This window comes from Impatiens glandulifera, chromosome 2 (assembly GCF_907164915.1).
Source record: "Impatiens glandulifera chromosome 2, dImpGla2.1, whole genome shotgun sequence".
NCBI classification, from domain to species: Eukaryota; Viridiplantae; Streptophyta; class Magnoliopsida; order Ericales; family Balsaminaceae; genus Impatiens; species Impatiens glandulifera.
In genome coordinates, this window is record NC_061863.1 from 57,372,399 (window position 1) to 57,399,874 (window position 27,476).

Sequence of the window (27,476 nt, forward strand, 5' to 3'; positions counted from 1 at the left end):
TAATGTTAATATCTAACTCTTATTGTCTTAAAAATAGTTTTATAATATTAAAATAATGTAGAAAACGTGAAATTAAAAATTATAATGTAACGTAATTATAATTATAATAAAAATATATAAATTTTAAAAAAGAAATGAATTAATCTACCAAAACTAATAGAACCACCTACCTACTACCTATAAGTTAACCAACAAATTTTGCAAAATTTTATTTGTATATTGGACCAAGATATTTATGATTCCTTTTAACAAAATGAAAAAAAGAGCCCCACCTTCCCCATTATTATCTGATCTGATCTGGGAACCAATGGTCAATGACTCAATTAAGGAGTGTGGGAATTTATCTAGCGAAATGGATCGGATGATCGCTGAAATGCATCTTCGGATCCCAAACCCAACTTCATAAACCCTGAAAATCTATCTTATTAGATTATATATACTCTATGATGTTCAATCTTCTTCTTCTTACACTCTCAGTTTCGTCCTACTCAATCCCCTCGGCTGTACGTCCTCCGATTCCGATCCTACCCATCCCAACCTCCTCTCAACTCTCATGGCAGCTCTCGGAGATGTCTATTTTCCTTCACTTCGGCATAAACACCTTCACCGATTCTGAATGGGGAACCGGGAAAGCCGACCCATCCATCTTCAATCCCTCCGCACTAGACGCCGCGCAGTGGGTCAGAGTAGCCAAAGAGAACGGATTCGGTAGCGTAATTCTCACGACCAAACACCACGATGGTTTCTGCCTTTGGCCTTCCGACTATACTGACTATTCAGTTAAAACCAGTCCTTGGAAGGACGGTAATGGTGACATTGTGGCGGAATTAGCGGCGGCAGCCAAGGACGCCGGTGTACAAATGGGTCTTTATCTTTCTCCTTGGGATAGACACGAGCCTGATTTTGGCAAGACCCTTGAGTATAATGAATACTATATGGGTCAAATGGCTGAGCTTCTAACAAGGTAAATATATCAATACCCAACATAAATTCGATACTAAATTTCCAATAATTGTGATCAATCTCGCATCTCCGGTTAGGTATGGTGAAGTAACTTACGTGTTCTTGGATGGTGCGAAAGGAGATGATAAGAAAATGGAGTATTTCTTTCAAAATTGGTTTGCTCGAATTCATCAGCTGCAGCCCGGAGCAGTTATCTTTTCTGATTCCGGCCCGGATGTGCGGTGGGTAGGAAATGAATATGGTGTCGCTGGCACTACTTGTTGGTCGACATTCAACACCACCGCGGTTATGATTGGCGGCGACAATGATCCCAAGTGAGCTTTCACTTCATTCAAATCTCTTTCTGGTTAGTTTTTTCTTTCCATCATCCATCCATTATAATATAATAACAATGATAGATACGCGGAAGGAGGAGATGCTTTTGGTCTGGACTGGGTGCCGGCCGAGTGCGATGTTTCCATCAGACCCGGTTGGTTCTGGCATAAACATGAGTCTCCAAAGACTGCCGAGACTCTTCTTGATTTATATTATGAATCAGTTGGAAGAAACTGTCATTTTTTGCTAAATATACCTCCTAATAAATCAGGACTAATATCAGATGAAGATATAACAGTCCTTCAAGAATTCACCCAACTTAGAAAATCCATCTTCTCTAATAACCTAGCCAAGAACGCAGCCATCTCCTCTAGCAGTACAAGAGGAGGAAAAGGAGGTTCAGGCTCAGCCTCTCGGTTTAGCCCCGAGAGTGCGTTGTTGGAAGAAATTTCCACTTATTGGGCTCCAGAAGAAAAACAACACGAATGGGTTCTGTTCTTGGATTTTCAGGAGGAAGTGACTTTCAATGTATTGCAAGTTAAAGAACCGATTCAAATGGGTCAGCGTGTTTATGGGTTCCATCTCGATTCCTTGGACAAGAATGGTCAATGGAAACAAGTTACCTATGGAACAACAGTTGGTTACCAGAGACTATTGAGATTCCCACTAACAAAAGCAACTAGTCTGAGGCTTGTTGTCACAAGTTCTCGCGCAGATCCCCTGATTTCATACTTGGGAATCTATTTCGATAAAGTGTGGTCTGCAAAATCTGGAAAGAGCTCGTCACCACCACACTTCAATGGCAGCCACATTCTTCATCAAACTGTATACAACCATAGTACACTAGTTGCTTCAGTTTAGTTCTCGAATCAAATTATTGTACATTAGAGATTCAGATGTCAAAAAGCATACACACTCTTAAGTTTGATTCATATGGCCACGAGTTGTTCCTGAAATGTTTATTACCTCCAATGCTTTGTAGGTGGAAACTCATTTTGCTTCAGTGCTCTTATACATAATAGGCCTTGTTTGAACTAGGGTTATTTAAATAGTCAAGTGGTTATTTTCAAATAACGTTGTTTGATAGTAGGTTATATAGGTATAAATATATAATTTTTTTAGGATATTTTGGTTGATATAGTTATTTGGAACAAGACCTTAGTGTTCTGTGTGAAAAAAAAGTGAGCTGATTTGCTTTCTAAACTTGCATCAAACACTGGTTTTGCTTTCTTAGATTTGTAAAGCAATTGATATGGATTGCATTATATATAATTTGACTGTCTCATTGTGGACAATTAGTTACATGAATGTGACTGGGCTAGACTAGGCTTCTAGGTCTAGTTTGTCTTGTGTCCATTGCCTTAGAATTTCCAGGGCAACCTTGGGTTGATCCATTGGAACCATATGACCAGCATTAAAAACCTTGATGAAGGTTAAAGGTCCATGTCCTTTAAGCTGTCCAGCTTCAGCACCATCAACTTTGAAAGGAATCGAGGGAGCAGATATGAAAGTTTTCTGTCCAGACCATTTCATAGCATTAACCCATCTTGAATTGCCAAGCCAGTTACAGATCAGATCATATTCACCGGCATACACCAACAGCTTAATTCCATCTTCAATAAGTTCCGGAATTCCAACTTCAAGATTCCTCATCCAATCTACCTGCAAAGCATCGTATACTTTAGAACTACACGATACGAACTCTCTTGCTCCTACTCCAAGGGCGTCTCTGACTGTTTGCTGGTTCAGGAGTTTTTCCATTCTCGAGAAATCATAGCATAACTGCGTCTTACACTTCTTCCTCACATCGTAAAACTGCAAGAAGAAGAAGAATAAGGATTGATTTTTGTGTTTCTCAGGCCTTGCTTTTAAAGAGTATTTTTGGTTGAGATTAAGTTCAAATAACCCAAGTGGTTGTTTGATTTAGGTTATTAAAAATCTGGTATAACCTGAATCAATCAACCAAGGACTTAAAGTATGTAGAAAATGAAAGATGAAGTAGTGTTTGTCATATAACTTACATTGATATTGCCTGCAATTGAAAGGATATTGCTGAAAATGGAATTACAAGTTGATAAAGCAGTGACACAGCTCTGACCTCCATTGGAACCACAGAGCTTGATAGCCTTTTCACAAGGTGGGATTAAACGTTTAAGTTTCTTGTAATCAGATCGCTTGATTAGATTATGACTCAAAGCATAATCTGGGTATGCCTTGTATTGTATTTCTGGATTGGTTAGACCGTTCCCAATTGCAAAACCTTTGAAGTTAATGTGAATGGTGCCGGGTTGTCTATCTTTGTTTCCTTTATGAACTCTTGAAGCAAATGCAGGTATGTAATGGCCAGCATACGATTCCCCTGTTATGTAAAATGCATTCTTTACATATTCAGGATGCTGCTTGAAGAAGGCCTAACATAAACAAACACAAATTCAGTCAGAGTCAGTCAATCAAGTTCGAAAAAGAGATTGAAAGAGAGAATTAAGTATATATAGTACCTGTAAGAAATCATACAAGTCATTGCTAACACCTTGTTCATCGTGGCGAATATCATCTTCATTGGAGCTATAGCTGAAGCCAGTCCCGGTTGGTTGATCTACAAATATAAGATTTGATGCCTGCAGGAAGCAATCATTTTTCAGATAAGATTGATATGAATTATGATTATTATGATTCATTCATTCATTGATTGATACCTGGTCCCAACCAAAAGGGTTAGAGAGAAGAGACAAGTTGTTTGCAATATGGAAAGGACCATTTTCATAGAACATGGCCAATTCACTGCTGCAGCCTGGCCCTCCTGTCAGCCATATCACAACTGGGTCCGTCTTCTTGTGTTTCCTCGATTCAAAGAAGAAGTAGAACATCCTGCAAACATACTACCCACAGATTAACCACTGCGTGGCTCAATTTCCAACCAAACGCTATATTCTTTTGACTTTAAAGTTTGCATTTTTATAAATATAAAATTGTGTAAAATTTGCTTTGCTCAATACCTGGCATCTTTAGAGTGAGGAAGTCGGTAATAGCCGGCATGATGGCCCAATTCCTGAACTGAAGTCCCTGAATCGCCGAGAACGGGCAGCTTAATTCGCTTCTCCGTCAAGACGACGGAGGAGTTGGACGGCGGGGAATGAGCTGAATCGAAGGTGGGTGTTGCTGCGCCGGCGTTGATGTCATGCTTGGGAAATAAGTTGAAGCTCCGAATGAGTCTCTCTGCTTGACCTTTTGGAGTTCCTGATTCGAAAGCAGAGGAAGAAGGGATTGAACTCAGACTGAGACTGAGAGTGAGTAATAGGGACGATGAGATAGAAAGAAAGAGAAAGAGAGAGAAAGATGGAGGAGCCATTGCTGCTGCTATTGGGTTTTGGTTTTCATTTGGTCAGACTTTTATAAGGGTTTCTTGTTTGCCTATGTATGCATGTTTTGTACATTTGCATAACAGCATTCTAGAGAGAGAGAGTAAAAGATAGAGACAGCAGAAAGACAGACAAGAGATAGAGAGAGAGTGAAGCGTAACTTAACGGTCATCTTCTTCGCGTTTAGATGGGTCATACATAATTTTGTGTTTTTTTGTGGGTCTTACAATTTTTAATTTTATTCCTTAAATTTGTTATTATTATTATATTATAATATATATATGTTACTTTAGTTTAAAATGATATTGTAATCCCTATCTTTTATAATCAAAGTGGTGGTCAGAGACGTGTCCTAGATGATCAAAGATTATGGTCATACTAAAATGAGATTGTGTGAATTCTTACCAATATTTTATTTATTTATTTTTACTATGATTGACAGTTGTTCAATTTCTTCTTTTACCTTTATATTAAAAAATTAAGTTAAAGTTTTTTTTTTTTTTCGTTATCGTTACCTTTATAAAAATCTCTTACTTTATTTTAGAACCTTTTTTTAAATGAGAATTACCTTAAAAATGTTTAGGCAACAAGTAAAGTTACTCGTCAATTCATAAATATGCCTAATTATCAACTAAGCTAAATACAATAAAATTGAAAATTGAAAAAGCTAATTTTTTTTAATATAAAAAATAGATGTTATAAGCACATGCACAAACCAAAACAAATAAGAAATGAAAAAAATAAAGTAATAAATAACATAATAACTTCAAACAAAGCTAAAACAAAAATTGACAAGGAAACATCAATTTCATTGCCTAAAAAAACAAAGTACTAAAAGAAAAGCATGATAATGAATTCTTAGGTCGCAATAAGAGTCTCACTAACACTCTCGTGGTCCTAAATCCTAATGTAGAAGGTTAAAGTTTTATTAATTGAGTAAAAGTAGCCTAATTATTAATATATCTTAGGCATAGTCATGAAAGTAGCCTAATTATTAATATATCTTAGGCATAGTCATGAAAATAATCGTATCTATTGTTGTAATTATCTACAATAATGGGTACATGTATTATTTAATAATTGTATATTAGTTGTTATCATAATAAAAAATAAAATTTAATTAAAGTGAATTACTAAAATATAAAGGTTATGAACTTTTTTTAAACATCTATAATAAATATGGACATATTTGTGTACAAGCAGAAATCCCAAAAATACATAAATAACTTACCTATAATATTAAACTAATTAGACATAAATATCGAGTTTTGTTCTCTCTCGAGAATTTTTAAGGGGCTATCAATAGAAGACTAGAATGCCTAAACCTAGGGGTGAACAAATGGGTAAAATCAATCCGTTCTGTTCGATCCGTATTAAATCTAAACTAAATTTATTCATTTCGTAATCTAAACTATTTTACTAATTAATACGGATCAGATACGGATTGGATCGAAAATGATTTGAATAATCCAAACTAAAAAATATTTATATATATTAACTTAAAATTAGTGAACAATTTTCATTTATTTTTAAAAAAAATTCGAATTTTTATTATTATTAAATTTGAATCTGAAAAATATAATAAAAAAAATAAAAAATAAATAAATATTGTTGTGAAAGTAATGATAAGGAAAATATATATTATATTGAGATTAAATTTAATTTAAAAATAAATTTCTATTTAGATAGTTTGGATAATTTGAATAATCATATTCCAATCCGATTTAATTCAATCTGAACTCAATCCGATCTGATCTCAATCCAATTCGAAATAGTATTTAGGATTCGAATTGAATTGGATTTTGGATTAATCCACCAATGTTCACCCTACCTAAACCCACTCACATTACACATTCTGATACAGGTCCAGAATTGAGATATTCAAGATCGAGAGAAAATTCGAAAAACGACTTAATGAATCGTTTTTCATTACGTTTCTGCAACTAAAACTTATCTCAATTTATCAACATAAAATAGTAAAATTATAGATAATGATTCAAATTAATGTTTTTTTTAAATGAAGAAGAACTAACCTGACACCCTACAACCATGGCCTCCCCGCTTAAACTTAAAGCACTTATAAATGGAATTGAACAATAACAAAAATATCATGTTAAGAAATGAATGTTTAGTTTACACGCTTACAAATCTTCTTAATATTTTAATTTGATAAATGTACAATCTTTTGAACTTTTGATGGATGAATACAAGTTTTTTTTTATTATTTTCCATTAAAATACCTCTTTGTCAAACACGATTTAATGCTATTTTGATTGAATTGTTATCTGATCAGTTGAATTTTGTTTGCTGATATAGTTTGTTGGTTTATATCTCCAATTTAATTTAATTTAATTTAATAGAAAGACAAAACAGTTATATATATATATATATATATATATATATATATATATATATATATATATATATATATATATATATATATATATATATATATATATATATTTAAAATGACTGTTTTTCTCCCGGTTTAACCAGAGGAGCAAGATCATATCCCTTTGTCTAGGGTCTTAGGGATCACATGGGTTGCCTTAGACAAAACAAAAGTGTAATTATTATTATTTTATTTTATTAAAAAAAAAAATATTTTACCTAGGGGAGCACAAATCCCCTTAGGGATGCCCATACATACTAAGACTATCAATATATAGTAAATAATTTAAGAATAAATATTTATAAAATAACTATTTAAGAATGTTAGCCAAGAGAAGAATAAATGCATTGAGTGACGTCGTTTTCAGAAAGGCCCTTTTTTTTTTTCTTTTCAGCACAACTGAAAGAGACAACGCCATTCACTCATTTTTCATATTTATTTTATTAAATGTGAGAATTCACTCTTTTAAGTTCTCTTAAACCCTTAATTTTTTTCCTTAAAACAAATAATTATAAGCCCTACAAATTTAGTCATCCATTTTACATCATCCCACTAATATATAAATATATATGTGCTGATATTTTGTAGCCATTTTTGCAAAATAAACCATTTTTATTGTTTTTTTTCTCTGAATTTTCTTGCTCAATTATTAATTTTTATGTCATTCCTTATCCCACGATGAGCAACAATATCCTTTCTTTTTGAAGCAGAACATTAATTATTGCAGAGCCCTTGAACATTTCTTAAAAGTACTAAATTTTTCTATATATAATGAGGGCTTCTATATATACTCTTGGATTTTGTTTGTAATTAATAAAGTTATAAATGTTATTAAAATCATTTAGGATATATTAAGTTCAATTTTTAAAACAATTTTCTTTCAGAAGTCTTCTCTAAATAATAGAATGCAAAGAACACTTGCATGTGTTGGATTGTTATGTATTGCCAAAATCATAAACAATTATTAAATACTTTTTTTCTGTTCAAATATCAGGCACTAATCACTATATAGAAACACTTTAAACCGATGTATTTTTCAAATATGTTCTTTGCATTAAAATTAAACGCGTTTCAATCTATAGGTCCATGGTAACCGTTTTTTCTTTCGCAAGATAAGTAGTAAGAACAAACAATCCAACCAAACAATCCAACACCCCAAAAAAATGCAGGATTTAGTATGTGGATGGATGTCAATTGTATTAGACAATGAACTAAAGCTGGATGCCTGGATATTTACTTTTTTTTTATGTAAGCAATTAAGATAAACGTGTTGATCAAATTTCATATATTATATATAGCTGCCAAACAAGAATTATTGCAATAATTAATGTATTAGTTATAGTAAACTTGAATTAATCAGATTTTGGGCAAAAATAAAAAATAACTCAAGGTTACGCCAACTAGCAGAAATTGTAACTTCTGTACAACTCAGCATCTAGAACCATTGACCACGAGAACAGTTTAATAATATTAATAATTATATTATTTTAAACCATTTGAGTTTTTAAAATTAACAACTGACGGATGATTTTGAATAGATATAATTTGTTTTTTGGTAAAAAGTTATTATAATTTATTAATATATAATGATAAATAAAAATAATAATTTAAAATATAGTATTTTATTATGTTGTTTAATGAATTAATGAATGATAGAGAAGAATAATGATGTTTCATTAGGTAGAAATTATATTCCAAACAATTAAATTTATAAATAATTAAAATTTCATTTTGAATTTTATATTCTTAATACCACTAAATAATATAGTGTTAGTTTTAAAAAATAAAACTATCGAGTTAAATATTATTTATTTTATAAATATTATTTATATGTAAATATAAGTTGCTTAAGAGTTAAAAATTTATTTTTGATTATTTAAAATGTTTATCAGTTTAAAAGTTAAAAAATATTAATCGTGAAACATTAAATATTCGTCTAGACAATGAATACCTGTATACTTGATACCCGTGTGTATTCGATGGTCAGATTCGGGGTATTTTAAATCGGGTTCGAAATCAAAGATATTGACGGTGTAAAAACTAAAACCCGATATCCGATATTTGTTAAAGTTTAAAATGACTTTTCAAATTCCACTCGTTATAATCATTACACACTATCCACCATTCACATTTCGCACTAAGAGCATCCCCATCGGTAGGTACAAATCTGATGTGGACAAAATTTGTACCTGGGTACACTAATGGGGAGATGGGTAGAAATTAGGAAAGAGAAAATTGAGTAGCAAAGTTTTGCTACTGGGTACAAATGAGAAAATGTCAAAATGGTCCCCACCCCCACTTTTTTATAAAAAAAAATAAACATTTAAAATTTTTAAAAAATAAATCGTTTTATTTAATTTTTTATTTAACAAAATATGATTTAGTAGTCTATTTTTTTCAAGTATTATTGTGATAATAATTTCCTAAATTATTTTTAAAAATTATTGATTTTTTTAATTTTTTAATATAATTTATAAATATTAGTTTTATTAATTTAAACAAATTAGTATAATAAAAAATAAAACAAGATTACTTGAATTATTGAATTAAAAAATATTGTATGAATTAGATGATGTGGATGGTGGGGCCACAATTGTACTTGAGATGGTTGGGGAATAGAGGTATAAATTGAGAGGTATAATTTATTTGTGATGTGGCTGCTGATGTGGCACATATTTGTACCTATGTATGGGTACAAGGATGGGGATGCTCTAACATCATTTTAATTTTTTTTCATGATTATAATTTTCATTTTCTTTAATAATAAAATATTTTATTTTTTTATTCACTCATCATTTTTTTTATCCTTAAGATGAATATTATTTTAAGTTTTTTCAACATTCTCTTAACTTCATCAAAAAAATTCAACATAACTATGCAAGAATGCAAGATGCAAGTAAATAATATTTTTATTTGTGTTTTTAATATTTAATATATTTAGAAGGCAATAAATATAAATTCATATTTTAATCGGGTAGTTGGATTACCGTTAGGGATTGGGTACCCAACGAATCGGGATATAATACAAATAAAGATATCCTTCGAGTTCCAAGTCAGGTAATAAAACCAACAGATAGGATACCTTTTGTCATCACTAACTACATCACATAATAATATTAAAAGCATAAAATAAAAAAAATAAATCTTTAAGTTAGGTGTTAAATTAATGGAAAAAGTGTTAAGGAATAAAAATTTATTAAAAGCTCCAAAATATTTTATGTAGAGTAGAATAAGTGATAAAGATAAACTCATTATGAAGTTAATTTTTTTAAATGATTTGAACTTAAAATAACATTTTTAGAAGTTTTATTACAGAACAAACCACGCTAATCAGAGATTATATGCAATCAATAAAAATGAATGCGATGTGAAATGTGAAATGATGGTTGGGCCATATTATCAATTGAAGGAATGGTAAAGAGAAATGACCCGTCTAGAGAATTTGCTTCTCTATATATATTGTCATATGTAAGATTTTGATTATTATCTTTATTAAAAAATAAAAATGAATGCGATGTGAAATGTGAAATGATGGTTGGGCCATATTATCAATTGGAGGAATGGTAAACAACCGAGAAATGACGTCGAGAGAATTTGCTTCTCTATATATATTGTCATACGTAAGATTTTGATTATTATCTTTATTTTTTAATAGGGTGTTCATTTGCAGATAGTACATTGTTTTGAAGATTCTTTTTTCAACACACTTTAAAAGTGAAATGAAATTATTTCATATATTATTCGAAGACTTAAAAATGATAGAGATGATAAGTAACCTCTACAATATTTTATTTTTCAACTACCTAATCACATGACATTTTAAAATTGAACTTTGAAGGTATTCTTTTTCTCTTTTAATATTTTATGCATTAATATTTTAAAAAAATCCAAATGATTGATAACTTTTCCTTACTAGAAGTTGCAAATTTGGAAGATAAATATTTCACATCTCATCTCATGCCTGCCTTGATAAACTGAATTTCTCTAAAAGTGTTTATATTTTTATTTATTTTTTTACTTTCTACTTTTACCTTTTTATTAAAATAATTAAGTTAAAGTTTTTTTCTTCTTAATTTTAAGAGGTTATCACTACCTTTATAAAGTCTCTTACTTTTTTTTTAGAGTTTATTATTATTTTTTTTAATGCATCAACTTAAAAATGTGTAAGCTAAAAATAAAGTTACTTCAATTCATAATATACCTAATTATCAACTAATCTAAATACAATAAAATATAAAATTGGAAAAGAATAATATTTTTGATCAAAAATAGATGTTACACAAACCAAAACAAAGCTAAAACAAAAGGACCAAAACAAAATTTGATTAAGGAAACAATGATATGGGAACACCAATTGTATTGCCCACAAAAACAAAGTACCATAAGAAACTCTTAGGTGGTGGTCCTCGTGAAAAAGGACAAAGTCCCACTAACTCTTAGAATGTGGTCCTCGTGTAGAAGGTTAAAGTCTTATATATTAACCGAGTATAAGTTAGCCTAATAATATATATCTTAGACATAGTCATATATAAAAATAATCATACCCAACAAAAATGTTTTGTTATCAAAATATCTCATGTTAAACAATGTAAGGCTTAATTTACATGGTTACAGGTCCTCTCAATATTTCAATTTGACAAATGTATAGATTGGAGCTTTTGAGTTTCTCACATATTAATTAATGCACTTGTCTAGGGGATGATACTAAGACTATCAATATATAGTATTTAAGATTGAATATTTATAAATTAGCTTATTAAACTCTTAATCATATTTAGACTCTAATTAAAGATAGGATTATAAGAGAAGAAGAAATGCATTGAGTGACGTCGTTTTCAGAAAGGTCTTGTTTTTCTCTTCAGCACAACTGAAAGAGACAACGCCATTCACTCATTTATTTATATATAAATAAATGAGTGAATGTGATAATTGACTCTTTTAAGTTCTCAAAAACCCTTTAAAAAAATCCTTATAACAAATAATTATAAGCCCTACTTCGATTCTTACCTAATATTAGAAATTTAGTCATCTGTAATTCATTAGCCAAATAATTAAATCCATTTTACGTCATCCCACTAATATATAAATATATATGTGATGATATTTTGTAGCCATCTTTTGCAAAAATAAACAATTTTTAATGTTTTTTTATTCATTGTCCAGTCCCTCTCTGAATTTTCTTGCTCAATTATTAACTTTGTATGTCCTTTAATAATAATGAAAATCTATATCGAAACGGTTATGAGAACGAAATACATAAAAGAGTTAAAGGTGAACTTACAATAAAATAAAAATAGGAGAAATATTAAATAAATATTTATCTATAAGGATTGGAAATTAGTGAATAATATCACCATAAAATAACAACAAAACATTAATTAATGCAGATTCCTTGAACATTTCTTAAAAGTATAAATACACTCCTAAACTTTAAAGGTATATATATAATGATGGCCTCTAGATTTTGTTTGTAGTTAATAAAGTTATAAATGTTATTAAAATCATTTAGTCTATTAAATACTTTTAATTATCTAAAATTAAGTGCAATTTTCTTTTTAGAAGTCTTCTATAATAATTGAATGCAAAGAACACTTGCATGTGGCATGTGCCGAGACACAACAAATAACAAATTGAAGAGTTTTGCCAAAACCATAAACAATTATTTACATACTTTTTTTTCTGTTCAAATATCAGCACTATTTCAAAACAATTCAAACTATTATATTTTCCGAATACGTTCTCTGCATTCAAATTATTAACCGCGTTTCTATCTATATGCGCATGGGTAACCATTTGGTCCATTTATCATATTCGAACTGAAACATTCATGCATATCACAATTCACACACACAACCTTAAAAACTTGCCAAATTGGTTCAATTACTGTTGACTCGGTTTATTAAGTCTTAAGAACAAACATTAATCCCATACCCCAAAAAGATGCGGGGATTTAGTATGGCCGTGGATGGATGTCAATTGTGTTAGACAATGAATTATTGCTGGATATATACCATTTTTATGTAAGCAATTAAGATACATGTGCTGATCAAGTTTCATATATTATATATAGCTGCCAACCAAGAATGATTGCTACAATTAATGTATTAATTATAATTAGTTATAGTAAACTTGAATTCATCATATTTTTGGGCAGTGGCAAAAATACAAACATAACTTATGGTTACGCCAACTAGCAGAAATTGTACTTTAATTTGCTTTAACTTTCGATATAGTCAGCATCTAGAAGACCCACGGAACAGTTTAATAAAATTAATAATTATATTATTTTAAAACCTAATTTATATTCTTAATATCACTAAATAATATAGTGTTTATTTATTTTATTTTTAAATTATATATTGTCTTAATATGTAAATATAACTTGTTTAAAAGCTAAGAAATATTTTGAATATTTAAAATGTTCGGTAGTTTACAAGTTAAAAAAATAGTAATAATATTAATTGTCAAACAATTTAAATATTAGTATTTTTTTTAATTTTTAAACAAATTATGTTATATTAGTTGCTGCTATGATCTTGATGATCAAGTGGTGCTTTTTACTTCTTTTTTTGAAGCTCGGACTTTCAAGAATATTCCATAACATTTCTTCTTCTACCTCACAACCAGAAAATCATAACCATTGAAAAGATTGAAATCCAATTAAGATGCACATATTAAGTATCTGCAGATATTGCAATTCATTGAACATTAATTTGTGAACATCCAGAAGATGCCCATTTCTGATTCTCCATAAGTGATTTATTTTTAAAAAGGGCCACAATACAAGCTATATATAATGAAAATACAAATAATATACACTCTCTATATTGCATGTATGGGAGATTGATTTTGTAGCTTCAAATCAATTCTCCAAAAGGAAAAACCTTAAATTCTCCTAACAAAAAACATTTACAAATGCATCAACAAATCTTCAGGGGTAGCAGGCTTCATACTTGATTTTGAATACTCATCTTGGGCTGAAATTCATAGTATCGGGCCACGAACAGGCCTGGTTCAGACTCAGAAGCAGCCCATTTTACTTTCTCAAATTAAAGACAAATCTCTTTTTTTTTTTTATCTAAAATTTATGTTTAAATTATCTTAATATTTTTTTTATTACATCTTATATATATATTTTTTGTAATAAACAACGAGATGAGAGTCATTAAGTACAATCACAAAAACAGTACAAATTGAGTGATCCAAATATCAGCACACATTTGAAACAAACCTTGAATAATCAATTGGGCGAGAAAAACAAAAAAAAAAAAAAAAAAAATTAATGAGTTCGTAGGTCCTCAAGAAGAGTAATGAGTTTATTAACTGCACCCACCGATTTTGTTCGAATATACTTCTTCAATCATTATAATAATAGCTCTGTGAAATAAACACATTTATTAAAAAAAAAATGTAACCATTAAACAAAGTTTTAGAAATGATGGTAAAATATAAGCTTAATAAATATAGAACTTACAGCTCCTAACTGCCTTTTGTTGAAACAATATTAACTAGTCTATGCGGTAGTAATGTCACTTCTAAAAAAAAGGTTTCTAAATTAATTAAGAAATATTTAATCTCAAATGTTACAAAGATATCAGATAAAATGTATAAAATATAAAACCCACAACATAACAAAAGTATTGAATTAACAAACTCTAAGCTAGTAAAAATAACAATAATAATCTTTTAGCCGAACTTAAAAGGCTCAATTAAGGAATTCTTGAAAATTATAGCCTGTTTTAAATTATTCTATATTTTTATTTTTACAAGTCAAACTTTAGATTGTGGTCATCTTTTTCTCAAAAGGTGATGGGGTTAGGCATGTTATGAAGATGAAAGAACATTATACCACAACCTCATATATATATTGTTAATCATTGAAAATTCATTTAAAAAGTAATGGCTTCCTAATTCTATATATATAAATGCCCAAATTTTCAAATTATTTGATACATGCTCATATATGTTGACTATTAATGACTACAATTGATCATCACAAAAAATAAATTTCTAAATATAACTCTCTTCACAAAAAATACATTTTTTATATAAATATGCTGACTTTATATATATTAATCTAAAATGACAACTACATATGATAAAAAGTCTTGAAACATCTGTTAGTGCCAATTTTTCTTCTATTATTCATATAATTGACAAGAACATGCAAATGATATAATTTAGAAAATGTCAAAGCAAGCAATAGCAAAAATAAATTGAAATAATAATAAAATATAGAACAAGTGGAGTTACTTTGAAATAGTTGAGATGGAAAATATATAATTAAATGATTTTGGGGGACCTAAGCATTAATTGAAATATGAAAATTAGTACTCCAATATCATCATGATCATCATCAACCTTAAAAGATAGAGACCATTAATTATTAAAATTATAAAGTCTGTGTACTCCCTTCCATAAACCAGAACCAGAATTCTTGCCAAAATTGGTAATTAATATGTGATTTTATTATTTTTATTAAATATTTGAATCCCTATATACATGAATTAAAATCAAACCTAATTTCTTCGGCTTTGAATATCTGTCTTTTTTTTTTCTCACTCTCTTTAGCTTTAATTTCTTTCACCACATGCAAAAATACTTTCTACTAGTTTCAATTCTGCCGACACCCCCAGTCATTGTCTTCTTTTTTATACTACAAATTAATTAATATTATTTTTTTATCTAATTCTATACTTTTACAAACCACTCCCAATAATAGTTTAACAAATAAAAATTTGCATTTTAAATATAAAAAAAACCCACACAACAGTTTTATAACAACAAGATTTGACATAAGTAAATAAATCAAATTATAAACAAAATAAAATGATTGAGAGAAGAAAAACTCTAATATTTCAAGATCCCAAACAGATTGTGCCTTGACCAAAGGCTCTTCATCAATCATCATGATTCAAATATAATAGTGAAGCCTTCGAAACAATATTTTCCCACCATTACACAAATATCGTCTTTATAAGATACAAAATTATTAAATTGTGTTAATCAATATGTCAAATAAAGACGACTATACGAATCGGACATATATAGGCATTCACGTAGCTAACTAGCTATAACATAAATTATAATCAAATAACTAGCTAGCAGTACGTAGCTATAACATAAATAAATACAGATTAATATAAGATAAGAAACATATAAAATAATACTTTAAAAATAAGCTATAACATTACTTAGGGGCTAGGAATTAAGATTATAATCCAAAGAACCAAACTAGGCTTGAATGACATCATCAAGACATCAGCCAATAGAGAAAATCGTAACAAGAGATCCCACATAATCAAGGATAATATTTACAAAATAAAGAAGGAAATAAGTTATAATATAAATTAATATGTATATTGTATGAAGATGATTAATTAATATATGTACATGTATGAATACTTATCTCTCTTTAAATCAAAAAAATCAAGTCATTTTTTTGTTTGTGCTTAAACTATTCATGTTTAATCTATTTTCTTTAAACATCTATGTAGCTAGAGTGAGGTTTATTAATTTTTGTAACTTGATTATTGTTTCATATTAGTCAAATGCAAATTTTGACATGATGATTGAAGATAATGAAGAATCATTGAGTTCATCTCATAATTATCCCATAAATAAAAAGGACAATTAATTAGTAAGGTTCTATTGTATACGGGACAAAACAATATAATAATAAAAATTAATAAGGTTGGTATTTTATTAAGGGATAAAATTATAATTTTAAGACTAATATTGCTTAATAAAAGACATAAGAGCTAAGTTTAGGTTCAAAAGTCAATGAAGTGAGCTATGCATATTTGAGCGGGGTCCTCTAATTAGAAAAGTTATAAGGAAATTAAATTAAGATAGAGATATTTTAGAAGATAAAATAAAGAGAGGAGATAAATAGATTTTTTTAATTTGACAAATCCATAGAACATATAATGAAATTGTTTCGATTCTTCATTTGAAAAAGAAACACTTATAAATATGTAAATATTCGTCTTTAACTATAAGAGATGAAAACATAAACAAATAAGTGAAAGTGAAAACAAATTTAATGATCATATTTAATATAGATGAATCTTAAAAAAAGAGTAATAATATATAAACATTTTTATACAGCACTTTTACACCGCACATATTTAATTTTGTAAAATGAAAAACTATATCTTGAAAAAAAATACAAAAGAAAGAAAATCAAATCAATGCGGTATAAAAGAGTTCTGTATATCATTACTAAACAAAATAGACAGGAATAAAGACACCTAAAACGAACAAATAAAAATGATGTTGCATAGACTGATAGAAGAATATAAGACATGAAGCAAGTTTCTAGCATCTTCCCAAGTTGTCGGCTAGAGAAAGTGGGGGCCATATATGAGAAGAGAATTGGACTTAGCCGGCCGGCAGGCAGGCCAACCTATCAGTTGAACCACCCCATTGGGGTTTTGTCTTCTTTAATTTCAACTCCTCCAATGGCGTCTATAGAGTCTCCTTATTGAAAATTGAGGCATAACACAAATAATTGTATCTTCTCCTCCGATAGCAATTGCCCACCTAACCCTAAATTATACATGATTTCATACCTATCCGTACACCCAATAACCCATATTTATTTATTTGTTGTTACAATTCTATATGGTATACACCGCAATTAACTTTTCGGAAACCCCTCGTGAGTAAGACGGCGCGTCTCGAACCTAAATTTCTCATAATCATTATTACATAGTTCAAACAAGAAAATCTTAATTAACAAAGAAAATGGTCAATTTTATAGTGGTTGTATTTGACGTGACAAAATCAAAGATTACTAATTTTTTCATAAGGAACAATTAATTAGATTCATAAATTAATATTTAATATTTACTAAATCTGTCCTAAATTAATTAAATCCCTCATCTGCCTCTGTTATATATTCTAATTAAAACAAGTGTACCAATTAATTTGTTTTAAGTTATAAGAATGGAGGCAAAAGGGGAAAGGTGTACTCTTTGAGAAACCATATAAAAACAGCTCATTATTCAATTGTTCCTGTGTCGGTGAGATTAAGAAATTAAAATAGTGATAGTTCACATGTAATCAATATTTGAATTTTTCATGCATGGATAGGCAGGAGGAGCATGGTTGTCCAATATTCCATCACATTTACTAATTAATTTATTGAGATAGTGAAAAAATTAGAAGAAAAAAAAACATTGACCCAAAATATGAGGTAGCCAGCCATGTTCTAATAACTTACTTCCATAACTTGTGCATCAAGAAGAATTAAATCATTTGGAATAAATAGAATTTGACTTAAATTTGTTTACAATGCATATATTGTTATATTAATATGCCACTATAATTAATTTATTAGCTCCATTTATCAAAAGTTTAAGAGTGCTTTTACTCTTGAATATTAATTTATTGATCTAATTGTAATTGTTCCTTATGAACAACAACTTCATAAATAAACCCTTATAAATACTTAAATAAGTCGTTTACTTCCTTTACATATATTATCACCGGCGGATTCAGTCCATCCCTGGAAAATAAATAAATAAATTTGTAGAAGTGTGATATAACCATCTAATTTTTCTTTTTAATTTAATTCATTATTTTTTCTATAATTAATAAAAAAATGTTCGAGGATTCGTCCGTGCATTAGGTTGGTTCTAATTTATTGTTTTCTGATATGTTTTTTTGAAAATGTTAGTGGTAACAATCACTTTCATTTGTTAAAGTTTAAATTACAAATTTGTTTAACTATACAAAAACATTTTTTCAAGATATATAGAAATGATAGGGAGCACTATTTTGGGAGAGCTACTCGTACAACGAAAGCGAAAGTGATCTCGTTTTTATACGAAAGTGACATCGCTGTTATACAAAAGAGACCTAGTCCCTTTTGTATAACAACAAAGTTTTTTTTGTATAACAGCGAACTCACTTTCGCTGTACGAGTCGCTCCCCAAAGTAGTGCTTCCAATCATTTTTCATATATATATATAATTTATAAGTCAACTGATTGAATCAATCGATTTCAAATATTGAATGATCTAGCTAATAATGGAATCATTGGTCAAACATCAAGGATAAACCTAGCTAGCTAATTATATATAACCATCTCCTAATTGATTCCTTAATAAAAGCTTTGATCTTCAATGATCTAATAATGGTCAAAGAAGTGGATAAACCCGTTTTATACAACCATGAACCATTAATTCACTTCCTTAACTAAGCTTTAAGCTTTATATTTTCGGGTGGGGCTTAGGGCTTTTATATGCAAGTAGGGGCTCGGGTCGAAAAAATATGATACAAGCGTAACATTACCTTTAATTTTTTGTTTTTTTAATTTAATACACTATTTTTCTTATTTAATTTTTTTTAAAAGACAAAATTTACATTTATCTACTCTCTCGTTTTATTCGTAATTAATTTTCGTCAGTATTTTAAGCCCACTCTAAAAAAAAATTCAAGTCCACTCTAACTCTTAATTTCTGTATGTCAGGACGATTAAACATATAACTTAATTCCCAATATTAATTCCTTTTTATTTCTTTTTCTTTAACCGATATTCTTTTGCAAGATAGTTGATTTTGCCGTCAGAAAGTTATGCGTATTTTACTTACGGCCATATATTCTTTGATTTTCTACCATCAATAGTAGGTTATTTTGACTAGGTTTTCTAGGCAAATTAGGTTGACTTTTTTTTGTGGCTCACCAATGGCCTTGGGTTGAAAACACTAATGCAGCTGAATATGAATATAGAGTTTACATATATATAACACTTTTTGGTTAATTATAAGTGTGTGCATATTTGCCGTCAATTAGGCTTCATCTGGAATTTAGTATTCTTTTCTTGCTTATCAGTTAAAAGTACCGACGATTTATTGATTATCGGTTAAGAATATTTTCTTTTTTTCAGTTTCAAAAAATTCAAAATCTAGCCAAGAACAAAGGGACCTACCCAATCATTGATTAATGCAACATGTTAAGTAAATGATCTCCCATATACATATATATAGTTGTTATTTAATTATACATATGTGACTGATCCCACCCATTTCCTTTTCATTTTTGGACACTATGATGCTGCCACTATATATTAATTATTTATTTATATATATGATCTCAAATACTTGTTCCATTCTCATCCGTTAAATATAATTATCAATAAATTAGACCCTGATCAAACAATTGAAATTATTTCAAAATATTGTTAAATTATAAAAAGTTTAAACCAACCCGCTAAGTATATAGCAGAAAAGAATATGAAAGGAAAGCCTAAAATGCAAATAAATGAGAAAAACAATTAAGTTAGATTAACAACTAATTAAGGTAATTTAATTCAATTTCAAAGTGTCTCTAGCAGAGACCCAACGGGGAGCCCAAAGTCCGAACCTTAGCCGGGAGGTAAGGAGTGAGCTCATAACGAATCGAACGGATTTAGATCTATTTTGAAAAATTCTGCGATTACAACCTAGCTACATGGTTTCACCACGAGACAATAACAGAGATTAATTCACCACCACTAAATTCAAACCTATGATCCTTACTAAATGGCTTGGGGTTCAAACATTAATGAGTTGTTTTGCTTACAAAATTAGGAGATGGTGATATTTCAGTTTTTTTGGATTTTGTTAAAAAAAAAATATTTTAATTTTTAGTTGGTTTAATTACTAAAATGGTGTCATTTTCTTTTCAAAATTAAAATAAAGTAAAATTTTCTCATCTCATTTTTATTGTTGTGATTAAAATGATTCTCATCATTTTTAATTCATATAATCCATTTAAAAAAACTAAAAATAAATATATTTTAATTTATGAAATTAGTGATTTGATGGCTATAATAATATTATTGTGAAAGAGAAATAATTTATTAAAAAAATGATGGAAATCAAATTAAAAAACATATATTTAACAAGGCCTTAACGAGAATAGATATTGAATAACGAAGCTATCAAATAGTAGTTCAACCTTATTTCATTTAGTAGTCGTTTTTTTATTATGGTAACATTATTGTTAGATATTGAAAGAAGAGTATAAACTATTTTGAACAATTGAAATAAATTGAGTTCAAAAAATAAATAAAAGTTATAAAATCAAATACATGTTTCTGAGAAAGGGTTGTTGGAGGAGTTCTATCAAAACTTTGTTTAAGGCAATGAATTAATTGAATATTTGTGTTGATATATTTCCATATTTTATATCTTTAAATTCCAAAGTAATATATAGTTTTCCACACATATTGTCAATATCCCTTTACTGAAAAAAATGCATTCATATGTGAAGAGAGTTCCAAGAGTAGAAGATTTGTCTTTGCTTTTTTTAGAAGACTTCAAGAACAAATATTGGTAATTAATTAATATTTCCAAAACTTTTGATTTAAAAAATAAAATTCAGTAAATATAAACATGAGAGTAAATATTATTCCATATATATGACTTTCGTGTGTAAGCCATTTAATTAATTAATTAATAGAATGTTGAATATTAAGATCACTAATAAAAAATATATAATTGTAACTATATTGATCAATTTGTCTACTCTTATTGACTATCGTACATTGTGTATAATATGGACGCAATATATATAGTAATTAGTACTTTTCAGGTTGGTTACTAATTTTGTATTTTAGTCAAAAATAGTTCTATATATATTTAAAAGGCTTTTTCAAAAATAATATATATATATTTATATTTATATTTCAAAGGATAAAAGTAATGATTCATGGATAGACCTGGAGAGGTGTCCAACACTCACATGAGATGTTTGCCAAAGAAAAAAAAACAAAAAATAAAAGTACTGGTTTCAAAAGAGTGTTCAGATTCTAATCCAATAATACATCATACAAAACAAATCAAAAGGGCAGACCAATAATGATAAGATCACACTCTTATGTAATGAAAATGAAAGTTCAATCAAAATATACTTTTTTTTAATTAAAGATAAAAATATTTAATTAAAATGTTATGTTTGTCACGTGTCTTACGGGCAAGATTTTAAAGAAATTGTTTTTTTTTTCCACATTATCACGAAAATAACAAAATAACTAAAATCATAATAAGTTATTGAAAACATAAAACACAACAAAGAACGTCACAATAAATAAAAATAAAAACGTTTGTAAATTAGTAGCACTACAAATTTACTTGGATTTAATGGTCAACTATATATATGTATGAACATAGAACACTAACTAATTATATATGATATTGTTAGGGATGTACCCTACAAAATAAAAAAGATTGAAACATTATTTGGTGACAAAATAAGATTACTATTATTAATTTTGTCCAGACGAATAACTTCCATCATCACATCCCTACCCTCCAAAGTGTGACCCACAATCTCTCCATATAAATAACCATGGATCGATCACCCTTTTCTTGCACTTCCCTTTCCCTTCCTTTCCCTTCCAACTCAAATCAATGGCCACCGGCCTCTCCTTCCTCTTCCTCCTCGCCGCCGTCTCCATTGCTCTATCTCTCGCCGGAGCTCAACCGGCACCCGGATACTACCCGAGCTCCAAAGTCCCCACACTTGGATTCAATCAGGGGTTCAGAAACCTATGGGGTCCTCAGCACCAGACCATAAACCAGGGAGACTTAACCATCTGGCTCGATCGAAGCTCGGGTAATTATAATCAAACACATTTTCTAACTAATTAAGATAATTATAACTCAAATATTATATATATATGTATAGGAAGCGGGTTCAAGTCGCTCACTTCGTATAGGTCGGGTTACTTTGGGGCATCCATCAAGCTTCAATCCGGTTATACTGCTGGCGTCATTACTTCATTATATGTAATTAGACCTTCCTTCTTTCCTACCCAATTAATTAATTATTTATTAAATTATACAAAAAAAAAAAATTTGTATCTCAAAATTCGATTCTCACTAAAATCGCAGTTATCGAACAATGAGGATTACCCGGGTAATCACGACGAGATAGACATAGAGTTTTTGGGGACGACTACGGATAAACCATACGTGTTGCAGACAAATGTGTACATCCGAGGGAGTGGGGATGGACATATTGTCGGACGAGAGATGAAAATTCATCTATGGTTTGATCCGACACAGGCTTTTCATCGCTACGCTATTCTTTGGAATCCAAATGAAATTATGTATGTATACAATTCTCAACCAATCTTCTTTATCTGATTTTAATTGAATTATCATATGAAAAAAAGACATTACTTTAAGTGGGTCATGAGTCAATTGACAAGATAAAATAAATTTTATTTTTATAACATTTTAAAAATGTATAAGGATATTTCATTATTTGTTTATTCTAACATATAAAGACTGGGCCTTCCTTTCAGGCCAACCATAAAAATGGCAGTTGAAAAGGATAAAAGAATAAAACAGTACCTGAAATTTGTCAAAAGTAAAAATAAAAGTCTTCCTTTTTAAAATAATATAATATTTATTTATGTGGAATTAATAGAAAATAGTTAGACTAAATATTTGTAACTTTTGACATAATGTTGACACTTCAGTCAAAATTTAGTTGAATAGAATAAAATTTTAAAGTTTAATGAACACTATTTAATCAAAATTATTGAAATATTACAATTATGTTAATCCTAATTAAATTATTGATGGAGTGTCATATCGACCACCTAAAATTGTCATTTGGCAATGATGTTGATACGCCTGTCTCCTTGCCAAAAACATCTTAGTCCTTAAAATTTGTTCCTCTTCCCACAAATCTTTAATTTATCACTATATTTGTCCATCTCTTTTAACTTTTTCTCTTGTCATTTAACCGTGATTGATTGATAGATTCTTTGTGGACGACATCCCCATAAGAAGGTATCCAAAGAAGAGCGACGCGACATTCCCAAACAGGCCCTTATGGGTATACGGTTCCATATGGGACGCTTCTTCCTGGGCCACTGAAAACGGAAAATACAAGGCAGACTATAATCACCAACCATTTGTTGGTCGATACAATAACTTCAAACTCGGTGGTTGCCCCGCCAATGGGCCTTCCTCTTGTGGGTCACCTTGGGGAACGTCATCGGGCCCTGTTGGTCTTAGCCGCCAGCAATACGCGGCCATGAGCTGGGTTCAGAGGAACTATTTGGTCTACGACTATTGTCATGACCCGAGGAGAGACCACACTCAAATACCCGAGTGCTAAAGATGGAAATTGATCCTATCAAATTTATCATAATGTGTGATTATTTTGTTTTCAATGTTATTTTTATTTGAAAATTGTAAGCATGTTATACACATCTCGATTATTGAGGATATGTTTGGATTGGGGGAGTTTGAGACGGGTCTGCTAGCCAATAATGAAAAGGCGGTTGAGCGTCCAAACCTCCAAAATGTATGAATCTTTATATATTACTATTGTATTACTATTGAAATAATGAAAACTTAATTTCATATTATTATTGTATAATTAATGTACTTATATTGGGGACATTATTATCTAGATAAAAATAGTGAGTAATTGTAAGTCATTGAACCAACCAGGTCATAACGGGCCTTAAACCTGTGCGAATTCTTCACCATAAGTTGAAGTTTTGAACCTTCTTTTTACTTATTCTGCCCAAAACCCAATTTCGCCTAGCCCAAGACATTATGTCTCAATCCAGAATCGAGATTCTAACCTATCTATAAGCAAGAAAATTCAAGTTTGGTTATTTTTTTCTTTTAAAGTATAAATATTAAATAAATAAAATAAATGTTTTTAATTAATAAATTGATTAGATTGATTGATATAGATAGATAGATAGATAGATAGATAAAAAAAAATTATACAAAAATAATTTAAATAACCTCAATAGTAAATTTAGCTTTGCACACACATATGTTTGATCTATGTTAGAGTTCAATGGGCTTCAGCCCACCTTCACAAAAAAAATAAAAATATTACAGTCCCTTAATTTTTCAATTTTTCAATTTAAATGACTATTTGCTTTTATAATTCAAAAATATATATAAACAAAACATATACATTAATACATTTATTTTATCTATAATTTCCTCTTAAAGTCCACTACAAATATTTTTTTAAGCATATAGCAACTCTAATTTCTAAACTTTGTGTATATTTACATACATTTTAACTAAAATATAAGCTTTTTTTTATTTTAATAATTTGATTAACCTTCTAGAATTTAAGTGTCAAAAATCACGAATAAAATACCACACATCAAAAGTCATGTTAATTTTTTTAATTTACAAAAGAATAAATGTTGATGAACAATAAAAGACTCTATAACAAAACTTAGTTTTATTTTTATTTGTATTTCTTGATTGACTGTAATTAACAATTGTCATACATATAACTTAATACGAGTTTACTAGAAAAATCATCCTTAAAAAAGTGGTGAACAAAAGCTTTATTGTTTTGAAGATCCATTAATAAAAATTCAATAAGACAATTAATTAGAAACTCAGGATTTTGTATTTATGTATGTATATGTGCATCCATCCATATCTATCTAATAATATTATTTACTAATCTAACCAATTTGAATTTGAGACCCCACATATACATCAAAACCAAAATAACATGTCGACAATCTATTGGCCAAAAGCAGACGAACGCCGCCACGACCTACTATCCAACCTACGAGCGAGTGCAACAAGCACTTGCCACGTGGCATCTCCAATCACCATCGGATCATTATAAAGCAACGCCCGTGAAATCGCCGGATCACGCAGGTTCCGCTGTATGTAGGAGAGATTTGTCGCCGCCACGTGTTCAAGAATACGGCCAAGCTTCTTCACGTCCTTCTCTGCCACCGTTAACGATATCTCCGGCCACTTAACGGCCTCCGGAAATGGAAGCCGGATTCCGTCCGCTATGACCACCGGCACGCAACCCAAAGCCACCGACTCCACCAGCCTCGGGCTCCACGGTGCCCATCCAAGAGGACAAAGACAGAACACCGATCGTGCTATCTCCGATTGGTAACCCACAAATCTGTTCCTTCTCAGGTAGAATCTCCGGTCGTTATTGTACTTCTCCCATATATCTGTACGTATTCGCCTGTAAATTGAATTCTAATTTTAATTTACAAAAGAATATATAAGCTTATAATCTGCCAATTTCAATGGTGGATTCAATTACTTGCTATAAAAACGACCGCTGATGTTCTTTGGATGGATTTCCATTTTACCCCTAAAGAAAGCAAAAATGTCACGCCGCTGGCGACCACCTGAAAAGCTGGCCACCGTTGACTTTACAGATTCCGGCGAAATGTAAGGAGGAATCACAACATTCTCCACATCTTGACATGGGTGTTTGAAATTAACACCAAAAGTTTGCAATATTATAGATTTCTTCAACATCTCCGGCACCCCGTCTGCAATAGCTACATCTTCCTATTCTTGACCAAAAAAAATCAATTCTTTAAAACTAATTTGAATAAAAATTTCATTTTTAGAAAATCTCACCATGGTGTGGAAGCATGATCCAAAATCATGTGAAGCTACGAAAACATGATCGGACCCCATACTCCGATTCCAAAACGGTTTCTCCGACGAGATGAGACGAATCGCCGATGAGAACAGAGAACGTGCATGTCCGATGGCAGGGAACCCATTAACAGTACTGAAATTACAAGAAACGTAAATAGGAACGAAGAAGAAATCTGCCTCGGACGGATTCATTGTCCGAACATCGCTTGTCATCAAGGCCCTGTGAATCGCTACCTCGGACGCAAACAAATGTTTTTCACAGCGGTCGTTTGAGAGCCAATCAACATTGTATTTCGATGGAAGATCATATATATACACCTTCAATCCTTTCAAATTAGACGAAAGGGTCGTCGTCGCCGCCACCGCCGCCGTAACTGATGATTCAAATAAGGCTCGCGAGACAACGGCGGCGGGTTTGGTGTGAGAGATGGGTTTTGGTTTGTTTGTGTTTGTGTTTGATTCGAGGCTGATGAGGAAGGAGGTGAAGAAGTAGAATGAAAGGGAGAGCCAGAGGACCCATTTCAAACATATGTAAATGAAGGATTTGGTTGTTCCAATTCCATTTCTGCTAACATGTAACAGTCCTCCTCGCATACTGATTTTGATTATCCACTGTTTTTCGTGATCAGATGTTTCTTCATCTTTCTCCGGCATGCACTGATTCTGTTTATGAATCGAACTAGTTGTTGTGTTGGAGCTTTCGTTTTAGGTCTACAGGCTGAAGTGGAGATGAAGAAACAAAGATTGAAGAATTAAAAATAGACAGGTTTGATGAGATTTACTTTTCAATTGAAATATTGAATCAAGAACAGAGCAAGACTTCGGCTATCTCGACAGTATGTGTTCGGTTTAAGGTTTTGCAAGTATATTTATTTAAGACAACCGTTATAGATCAGAATTATTTAGTTTTTTAAAATGGGTCTCCAATTAACCTTTTCAAAAACTTAGTACAAATTCGATTAAGTTCGATTTTCATAGGTGTAGATTCTGTTTTATAAATAATTTTTTTTTAAAAAAAAATAGTTCTTA

General features: G+C 30.2%; 4 protein-coding genes across 4 annotated transcripts; 2 read left to right on the forward strand and 2 right to left on the reverse strand.

Moving 5' to 3' along the window:
* Window positions 1-286: 286 nt before the first annotated feature.
* LOC124927569 (alpha-L-fucosidase 1) lies at window positions 287-2,281 on the forward strand. Its single transcript, XM_047468011.1, has 3 exons — window positions 287-964; window positions 1,041-1,277; window positions 1,362-2,281. The coding sequence occupies exons 1-3, from the start codon at window positions 444-446 to the stop codon at window positions 2,137-2,139; spliced, it is 1,536 nt and encodes a 511-aa protein (XP_047323967.1). The 5' UTR covers window positions 287-443; the 3' UTR covers window positions 2,140-2,281.
* A 191-nt stretch (window positions 2,282-2,472) lies between these two features.
* On the reverse strand, window positions 2,473-4,766 carry LOC124927571 (serine carboxypeptidase-like). Its single transcript, XM_047468012.1, has 5 exons — window positions 4,275-4,766; window positions 3,975-4,146; window positions 3,777-3,896; window positions 3,300-3,689; window positions 2,473-3,093 (listed from the first exon to the last, which is right to left on the reverse strand). Exons 1-5 carry the CDS (start codon window positions 4,625-4,627, stop codon window positions 2,602-2,604), a joined length of 1,527 nt encoding a protein of 508 aa, XP_047323968.1. The 5' UTR covers window positions 4,628-4,766; the 3' UTR covers window positions 2,473-2,601.
* Window positions 4,767-22,399: 17,633 nt separating this feature from the next.
* On the forward strand, window positions 22,400-24,404 carry LOC124927081 (xyloglucan endotransglucosylase/hydrolase protein 31). The gene is made up of 4 exons (XM_047467427.1): window positions 22,400-22,635; window positions 22,708-22,808; window positions 22,914-23,131; window positions 23,793-24,404. The coding sequence occupies exons 1-4, from the start codon at window positions 22,431-22,433 to the stop codon at window positions 24,151-24,153; spliced, it is 885 nt and encodes a 294-aa protein (XP_047323383.1). The 5' UTR covers window positions 22,400-22,430; the 3' UTR covers window positions 24,154-24,404.
* Window positions 24,405-25,425: 1,021 nt separating this feature from the next.
* On the reverse strand, window positions 25,426-27,245 carry LOC124925839 (probable glucuronoxylan glucuronosyltransferase IRX7). Its single transcript, XM_047465952.1, has 3 exons — window positions 26,424-27,245; window positions 26,098-26,351; window positions 25,426-26,016 (listed from the first exon to the last, which is right to left on the reverse strand). Exons 1-3 carry the CDS (start codon window positions 27,099-27,101, stop codon window positions 25,548-25,550), a joined length of 1,401 nt encoding a protein of 466 aa, XP_047321908.1. The 5' UTR covers window positions 27,102-27,245; the 3' UTR covers window positions 25,426-25,547.
* Window positions 27,246-27,476: the final 231 nt, after the last annotated feature.

Bases quoted from the DNA above. Each gene is read 5' to 3' on its own strand.
- LOC124927569 (XM_047468011.1), top strand. From the start codon at position 444: ATGATGTTCAATCTTCTTCTTCTTACACTCTCAGTTTCGTCCTACTCA. The intron at 965-1,040 runs GTAAATATATCA...ATCTCCGGTTAG, and splicing joins ATGGCTGAGCTTCTAACAAG to GTATGGTGAAGTAACTTACG. The intron at 1,278-1,361 runs GTGAGCTTTCAC...TAACAATGATAG, and splicing joins GGCGGCGACAATGATCCCAA to ATACGCGGAAGGAGGAGATG.
- LOC124927571 (XM_047468012.1), bottom strand. From the start codon at position 4,627: ATGGCTCCTCCATCTTTCTCTCTCTTTCTCTTTCTTTCTATCTCATCG. The intron at 4,147-4,274 runs GTATTGAGCAAA...GTATGTTTGCAG, and splicing joins CCTCACTCTAAAGATGCCAG to GATGTTCTACTTCTTCTTTG. The intron at 3,094-3,299 runs GTAAGTTATATG...TTCTTCTTGCAG, and splicing joins CAATTGCAGGCAATATCAAT to TTTTACGATGTGAGGAAGAA.
- LOC124927081 (XM_047467427.1), top strand. From the start codon at position 22,431: ATGGCCACCGGCCTCTCCTTCCTCTTCCTCCTCGCCGCCGTCTCCATT. The intron at 22,636-22,707 runs GTAATTATAATC...ATATATGTATAG, and splicing joins CTGGCTCGATCGAAGCTCGG to GAAGCGGGTTCAAGTCGCTC. The intron at 23,132-23,792 runs GTATGTATACAA...ATTGATTGATAG, and splicing joins TGGAATCCAAATGAAATTAT to ATTCTTTGTGGACGACATCC.
- LOC124925839 (XM_047465952.1), bottom strand. From the start codon at position 27,101: ATGCCGGAGAAAGATGAAGAAACATCTGATCACGAAAAACAGTGGATA. The intron at 26,352-26,423 runs GTGAGATTTTCT...GGTCAAGAATAG, and splicing joins GATCATGCTTCCACACCATG to GAAGATGTAGCTATTGCAGA. The intron at 26,017-26,097 runs GTAATTGAATCC...TTCAATTTACAG, and splicing joins AGCGGTCGTTTTTATAGCAA to GCGAATACGTACAGATATAT.